At 36.3% G+C, this 8,711-nt stretch overlaps 1 protein-coding gene across 1 annotated transcript; it reads left to right on the top strand.

The window, feature by feature from the left end:
- The first annotated feature begins 305 nt into the window (after positions 1-305).
- Positions 306-741, top strand: LOC131492377 (small ribosomal subunit protein eS17-like). The gene is made up of 2 exons (XM_058696018.1): positions 306-499; positions 534-741. Exons 1-2 carry the CDS (start codon positions 306-308, stop codon positions 685-687), a joined length of 348 nt encoding a protein of 115 aa, XP_058552001.1. The 3' UTR covers positions 688-741.
- Positions 742-8,711: the final 7,970 nt, after the last annotated feature.

Raw genomic sequence — 8,711 nt, 5'->3', positions numbered from 1 at the left:
ATTTTTGGGATTTTCTCTCCCTGTGTGTGTGTGTGTGTGTCCACCCCCCTCCCCTGCTCTCACTCTCTCTCTCTACAGTAATAATAATCATAAAAACAATAATAATAAATATTAGCCATTACTCTAATAGAGATGACAATCTTTGTTCCAGTATCTGCTAATATCTTGCAAAGATTCAAAGATGAAAATGCATTTGCATTTAGTTTGCAATGTTAGGGAAATGTTACAATGTACATTTAAAAACATCATCATTCTTATTAAACCTGTATTTATTTAAAACCCCAACAGAGACTATACCCGCCAACATGGGCCACCTGCGCACCAAAACCATGAGGAAGGCAGGCTGGGTCATCATTAAGAAACACTGCATTCACCTGGGCAATGACTTCCACACCAACAAACGCACAGGCAAGGGGACCACCATTATTCCCAGCGAGAAGCCACGCAATAAGACAGCAGGCTATGTCACACATCTGATGAAGCAGATTCAGAGAGGCCTGCTGAGAGTTACCTCCATCAAGCTGCAGGGGGAGAGTTACCTCCATCAAGCTTCAGGGGGAGGAGAGACAAAGGATGAATCATTATGTACCTGAGTTCTCAGCCTTGGATCAGGAGATGGCTGAAGTAGATCCAGACACTAAGGAAATGTTGAAACTTTTGAACTTGGGCAGTCTGTCCAAACCGTAGGTTACCCAGCCTACAGGTGGGATGGATTTCAAAACACCATGTGGGGCCGTTTGAATCTTTTTATGGTGCCGGACTATCTTCAATAAACCTTGGACAACAACAGCAAATAAATAAAAATAAAAGGTAAATTTAGGAAAAAGTATAACACAGGTTATTCAACTTTCTATGGGGCCGATCGTGCATTCTCTTTAGGCAATGCATCGTGGTTTATGTCAGAATGGAATGGAATGTATACTAAATAGGAACTTAAAGATTCACTTGCACTGCTAGGAATTTACCCAAGGGATACAGGAGTGCTGATGCATAGGGGCACTTGTACCCCAACGTTTATAGCAGAACTTTCAACAATAGCCAAATGATGGAAAGAGCCTAAGTGTCCATCAATTGACGAATGGATAAAGGAATTTTGGTTTATATGCACAATGGAATACTACGCGGCAATGAGAAAGAATGAAATATGGCCTTTTGTAGCAACGTGGATGGAACTGGAGAGTGTGATGCTAAGTGAAATAAGTCATTCAGAGAAAGACAAATACCATGTTTTCATGTATCCTGAGAAACTTAACAGAAGACCATGGGGGAGGGGAAGGAAAAAAAAGTTAGAGAGGGAGAGAGACAAACCATAAGAGACCCTTAAAAACTGAGAACAAACTGAGGGCTGATGGGGGGTGGGAGGGAGGGGAGGGTGGGTGATGGGGATTGAGGAAGGCACCTGTTGGAAGGAGCACTGGATGTTGTATGGAAACCAATTTGACAATAAATTTCATATTAAAAAAAAAAAAGATTCACTTGAATATATATAATGATATGACCATAGTTAGCCCAGTTTCAGAAATGAAAATCTCTGTTTCTGTGGCATACTGTGGTCAATTTAGCAGTTCTAATTAAATGATATTTTCTCCCTCACTGTTTATTGAACTGTTACTTTTGTAATTTTCAGCAGTAGCAACTTTAACTAGGACACTCAACTGGAATATTTAACTATCTTTTTGATGCCCCCTTGAGTTTAAAGAGCTAATATCCCTTCTATGGAGACACAAATCCTTTACAATGAGAGTAAGCTGTACTTTCGTTAATAGTTTAATACAAAATATTGAGGAAGAGAGTAGATATAAGAAAAAAAAAAGAGAGAAAAGTGAAATCCTATCTATTTTCTTGTAGATATGATGATATCTAGAATCACTTGGCTTGATGACCAATGGTGTCCCGTGAAAAATGAATTTAGACCTAGTTCCAGAAGTAATGCAAAACCATTAAAAGATTTTCTCAGAAGAGTGACATAATCTGGGAACTTGACCTGTTATAATCAGAGTCTACCTACACAATTGCCATGGATGCAGAAAGGCACAAAATTGATGCCTGATCTTCTAAACATTTTTGTAAGAACCAATATACCCCATTGGAAAAAAAAATCATTATCTTGTTCTTGCTGTCGCTGAAAGTGAGTGAATTAACTCTATTTTTAATTTCTCTCACTTCCAGAATATCTTAATAAGGAGTTAACATGAGTTAATTTAAGTATTAAGAAATAAAGCCATTTGTGGGGAGCCTGGGTGGCTCAGTCAGTTAAGCGTCCTACTCTCAGATTCACTCAGGTCATGATCTCGCGGCTTTATGGGTTTGAGCCCTGCATCGGACTCTGTGCTGACAGTGTGGAGCCTGCTTGAGATTCTCAGTCTCTCTCTCTCTCTCTCTCTCTCTCTCTCTCTTTCTCTCTCCCTCTCCCTCTCTCTGTCCCTCCCCCACTCACGCTGTCTCTGTCTTTCTCAAAATAAATAAATAAGCTTTCTTCAAAAAAAGAAATAAAGCCATCTGCAAAGAACTAGTAGAATTATTTTTAAAAATCTATGTCATGAAAAACATACTTCATTTCATTCCACTAATGAAAATGACTAGGTTTGTTGAGAACATCCAGTGTATTTGTATTTTCATTGCTAAAACTAATGAAATTAAGAAAATACGTCAAGGCATTATAATTTTCAGCATTACAAACATTTCATACATTACATACAGTAGTGGAATTGTTTTGCCATATCCTTAGATCTGGCCATTCGCCTTTCCTCTTATACAATCGCTATCTGTAAAATATGATTCTGCAGACACAAATATCTGTCCCAGGGCCAAGCATCTTCTGGAGAAAAGTAGGGAAAAGGAGAGAAGGAATACGTTTCAGGGATGGCCACAATTGGTTACACACTGACTTAAACTGTTTTATGAATTAATGACATTCTGGATTTCCTCTATATTCTAAGCTGAGAAGTTTTTCAATTTATATACTATAAAATTTGTACTATGCAGTATATTATTCTATGGGTTTTAATAATGCACAAAGTCTTCTATCCTCCATAAAACTCTTGATATAGAGCAGTTCAATCACTCCAAAAATGTTCCCATGATGTCCCTTTATAGTTAAAACAGCCTTCTACTCAGTATCCTAGAAAACATTGTTTTCCATCCCTAACGTTTACCTTTTTGCAGAATATCATATAAATGGCATCGTACAAGATGGAGCTTTCGGGATCTGGCTCCTTTCACTTAGCAACATACATTTAAGAGCCATCCACGCTGTCACATCACTTGGTCGTTTATTCCTTTTTATTGCTGCATAATATTCCTTATATTGAATTTACTAAAGGACGTATGTGTTGTTCCCACTTGTTAGCATTTATATATAAAGTTTTCTATATATATTCACATACAGGCTTTTGGGTGAACATAAGTCTTCATTTTTCTTTAGTAAATAGGTAAGCATGAGATTTCAGGGTCATAAGATAAGTGTATATTTAACTTTATAAAAATGCTAATAAGTCACTCTACCATTTTTCTTTCCCCCCAGAATCTATGAAAGTCTGGGAACTCAGCAACTACACATGCAGCTGGTATTGTCAGAAGAGGTACATAGTAGTATCTTGTTTTAATTTGCAATTTTTTTAATGGTTACTGCTGTTGAGCATATTTTTGAGTGCTTATTTGCCATTCTTTGGTGATGTGTCTGTTATGATATTTTGCTGAAATTTGTTTTCTTTGATTTCTTAATGAGTATTGAGTTTGAGAGTTCTTTATCCTGGATTTGTTGTCGTAAGTGAAGTTTGCAAATAATTTCTCTGAGTTTGTGGTCTGCCTTTTCATTTCTTTAAGAATGTCTGTCACATATCAAAGGTGACAGACATTTTCCCTGCTTACCCTTAGAAGTTATATAGTTACATTTTACATTTCGGGTTATGATCCATTTAACTTTTGTATAATTTGCAAGATATAGGTGAATGTTCTTATATTTGTGTGTTTACACTCGACAATTCTAGCACAGCTTGTTAAAATCGTTACTTGTACTTTTCTCAATTGGCTTGGATCTTAATTAAAGCTCAGTTGACTAGGTTTGTGTGTCTGTTTCCAAGCTCTGTGTTCTATTCCATTGTGCTGTGTGTGTCTACATTGTAACCAACACCAAATTTTTTTTTATTTATTGTAATTTTAGAGTTATTTGTTCTATTATATTGATTTCTGTTCTTCATCATTTCTATCTTTATGCTTGCTTTTAATTTAGTATGTCCATCTTGTTTTCTAGGTTTTTTTTAATTTTTTTCTTTTAACATTTATTCATTTTTTTGAGAGGGAGAGAGAGGTATGAATCAGGGAAAGGCAGAGAGAGGGAGACACAGAATCCGAAGCAGGCCCCAGGCTCTGAGCTGTCAGCACAGAGCCCGATGCAGGGCTCGAACTCACAAACCCTGAGATCATGACCTGAGCCGAAGTCAGATGCTTTACCGACTGAGCCACTCAGGCGCCCCCTTGTTTTTGAGGTTTTTAAGGGCAACGGCCAGTTAGCAAATATGGTAGAAAAATATATTTACAGTAAAAATAAATATTATAAATTTTATGGTTTAAGAAAAAGGAAAATTAGTTTAAAAATGACAAATTCCACATTTTCTGGAGAGATCAAAATAGTTTTAGTTTGTACACATACAAAAATAGAATTTCATAGATGGACAAAACATATTGAATTGTAGCTACATATATTAACAGGAAATTTGTTTTAAAAATTGTGTAGAATAAAACAAATCCTGGTATAACGGGGAGAGCTAGCAATCAGGGAACTGACCTCCGGGAGTTTGGAAGATCACCGATCCCTAGAGAGGGCTATTGGTGAAATTCAGACGTTGGCACAGCAATGTTTAAGTTAAAGATCCGGGAATCTGCAGTAGAAATCCGGGAATTTCTACTTCTGATCACTAGCCCTGAAATCAACAAAGCAGACAAAGACCAGCAGCAGAGAAAGATAATGATAGGTGGGTCGTGTGAAGTCGCTAGGGGATTTTATTTTTTGATGAATGAAAGCATGAGAGAGACCGAACACTGGTTATTTCTGTAATACTGTAACAATCCCTGGTATAACACTACTTCATTCTTTTCAAACTGTTGGCTTGGTACATTTTGTCATTTTAGTTTCAAAGATCCCCCTGACGCATTTCAGGGTGGTGGTGTTACATAATTATTTAACATCATCCGATTTGTTTCCTCATTTAGGTATTTACAAAGCTGTGACTCAAACTCCAGTCTAATTAACGTGTGGTATTGCAAATTTATTTCACTTTATCAGAAATTCAAAATTTCTCAACCTAGATCTGTCAAAATCTGACAAAGTTACATGTCAACATTTGCCTTTTAAATATGCAGCACAGTGTATTTGGATTTTTAATTAGCAATGTGTTGCTTGAAAAACAAACAAAAGTTTATCCAAGAAATTTTGAAAGAGCTCTTAATCTGCTACTTGGCATCACTCCTAAAAGATTAAAATGTAACTGTTAACAATCACATTTTCTCTAGATTATTTATCCCTTTAATTTCCACCATATGTTGTTTGTTGCTATTACCTTTTTCTTCTAGTTCTTTCTATAGAAGCTGAATGGCAAACTCTAAACACAGATGTCCAGAAAGTGACATGTGTGGGCATTCAGCCCTCTCGTTTTCGGAGATGATACTTAAATCTTGGTTTCTGTTACTAAAGGTGTTTACATGAAAAAAACCCATTATTCCAGGAGATACTAATTCATCGTCTTTTTAATGACCATTATGCTTCCTTGTCTCTCACTCTTGTCATCAATTACTGCGGTCACTGTTTTTGTAAAAATCACACATGCATATCTTTGTCATTAAGTAAGACAAAAAACAAAACAAAACAAAACAAAACAAAACAAAAAAGTTACTCAAAATCTAATGACATCACAGATTATTTTTCTAGATGTATTTGTGAGTGTATAAACAGATCAGTAATAGATAGATGAATGGATGGATGGATGGATGGATGGATGAAGTGGAAAGCTCTTCCCACTTTTGCTCCCAGAAGAGCTCATGTAGTCCTGTGACTTTAAATGACATTCATTTTCCACCAACCCCAAAATGTATATATTTCAGTAACTGAAACCATATTTTTCCTGATTTTGACCACTCTACCATCGGTGCCACCAATAACGATAAGTTCCTACTGGTGCTTCTCCTTGACCATTTCTATAGGCTTCTGGTCTCCCTTCATCACCTCTTTTCTTTCATCTTTCACCACAGTCATGAGAATTATCCATTAAACATAAAAAACAGACCCTCTTATCCCCTCACTCAAAACCATAAAAGAGCTTCCCGTCACATTGATAATGAAATACAATTTCTTGGCATGGCCTCTATGGTCCTACTGGTCCCTGAGCTGCTTTTTGAGAGAATCTTCAAGCAATTCCCCTTTGGCCCCCTCTGTTCCAGTCATACTGAACTTCCTAGAAGGATCTGAGGTCATTTCTTCTCTTGATACTTGCTCTTTTCTCCCCTAAGAATATTCTTTCCCAAGGTTTTTGCCTGGATTACTTCTATATTTTATTAGATCTCTGCTAAAACAGGACTATGGAGAGGAATTACCAGACCATCCTTAAAAGGCAGCTCTGTGTCCTGTCTCTTACCCTACTTTATTTCTCCTCATAACACTCATACTTACTGAAAATTATATTGCATGATTATTTGGATAATTTTACTGAATGTGTTCCTTTTAGAATGCAAACTCAATGGGGATAAGGGATTAGCTTCTCTTATTGCAGTTTTATCTGTAGGAACAGAGTGGCACTTCATGAGCATAAAGTAAATACTTGCTTAATGTGTGAATTTAAAGATTGATTAAATCAGAACCTGCTGTATGTTATGTGTTATTTTTAAAATAAAAATATTGAATTGAATCTTAATTTGACCAAGATGTAAGTAAATTGATATTGAAAGAGTGGTGAAATAAAACAAAGCCATAATTCTTACACAAAGATGTTAATTTTAAGAGTCCTCTGCAGTTAAAAAAATGTAAAGGTTTAGAGGCACCTCGTGGCTCATTTGGCTGAGCATCCCACTCTTGATTTTGGCTCAGGTCATGAGCCCAATGTCAGCATGGAGTCCGCTTGGGATTCCTTCCCTCTCTCTCTGTCCCTCCCCCACTCATATGCACGCACTCGCTCTCTCTTTCTCAAAATAAATAAAATAAACTTTAAAAAATAATAAAAGTCAAAATAAAAATGTATTGGTCTTGGTCATTAATTTTTTTAAATAGTAATATTCTATCAAACAATACGTACTGATTTAAAAAATAAAATATGATGGGATTACCACACTTTATTTTCAGTTCACCTTGTTCCTATCAATGATTTATTTTGGTTATATTACTTTTACAAAATTAATTTATTTTTTTAAGTTTATTTATTTTGAGAGAGAGAGAGAGCAGGAGCAGGAAGGGGCAGAGAGAGAGGGAGAGAGAAAGAAAATCTCAAGCAGGTCTGCACTGTCAGCACAGAGCCTGATACAGGCCTTGAACTCACGAACCGTGATATCCTGACCTGAGCTGAAATGAAGAGTCAGACACTTAACGGACTGAGCCACCCGGGTGTCTCTACAAAATTAATTTATTTAAAAAAATGTAATTTTCCACTGTATGCATAATGGCTACAGATGTTTAGGCTTTGTTTATATGTGAATAGATTTACCTTTTAAATCACAGCTTATTGCTTTTTTAATTATTCTCATTTTTACTTTATTGATGCGTCTGTTTGCCTTGTTTTTTGTTTTTTGTTTTTGTTTTTGTTTTTGTACGGCTTCTCATGAATGTCCTACTTATGCTCTATATCCCTTAATTTAGAGTATACTTAAACATATTTGCACACTTTCAAAGTCAAGTGGACTGTGTAGACAAGTATTAGAATTGTATTTTAGTTCTGCCAGAACTTTCTGTGATCACTCAACCATCATCTGGCTTGTGTTGCTATGTCAACTATGAAGATTATTGAATTTTTCCCCTTTTATTACACTTGATCGTGTCTGTACCGACATTACAAATACGTACCAATGTTTGGTTCTCCCTATCTTCTGGGAACACAGATGACTATACTTCCTAACTAAATTGCTGAAAATGAGATATGAGAGGAGATGGTAAACTAAACTTGCTGAAATCATCAAAAGCGTGGATTTTCATATGCTACCGTGACAAGGGGCCACCACGTTCCAGCTGGTGAGGATAATGCTTTATGGTTCAGAGCCCCTGTTAATCCACAGTTTGAGCCGCATGTAACTATTTATATTTGAACACTTTGACCTGTAAAGTGGCAATCAATCTCGTATAGCTCAATGAACATATAGCATAAATTACAAACAAACCTTTGCTAGATTATGGCATTCATTTATTTTTCTTAGATAAGCTGTGCCCTTTGAATTTTCAAGATCAGTTTTCTTTTTCAGGGAATGCATCGTTTATTTTATCTTTCAACATGCTTTCTGTTCTATTTGAACTGTATTTTTCTTTTGGAATTTTATATGTTTAAGGGGATTTCCTTTGCCTGTATTACATAACAATCACTTTCTCTCAACTTTATGTCCTCATTTTTTCAATGTTCATTTATTTTTGAGAGGGAGAGACACAGAGCATTAGCGGGGAGGGGCAGAGAGAGAGAGGGAGACAGAATCCAAAGCAGGCTCCAGACTCAGTGCTAACAGCTCAGAACTCACAAATCACA

This window comes from Neofelis nebulosa, chromosome 13, assembly GCF_028018385.1.
Source record: "Neofelis nebulosa isolate mNeoNeb1 chromosome 13, mNeoNeb1.pri, whole genome shotgun sequence".
NCBI classification, from domain to species: Eukaryota; Metazoa; Chordata; class Mammalia; order Carnivora; family Felidae; genus Neofelis; species Neofelis nebulosa.
The sequence above is the reverse complement of the archived record's forward strand: the minus strand, read 5'-3'. Positions and strand labels throughout refer to the sequence as shown.

Excerpts from the sequence above, each read along its gene's own strand:
- LOC131492377 (XM_058696018.1), top strand. The coding sequence starts at position 306 with ATGGGCCACCTGCGCACCAAAACCATGAGGAAGGCAGGCTGGGTCATC. Across the intron at positions 500-533 it reads AAGCAGATTCAGAGAGGCCT|AGTTACCTCCATCAAGCTTC; the intron begins GCTGAGAGTTAC and ends CTGCAGGGGGAG.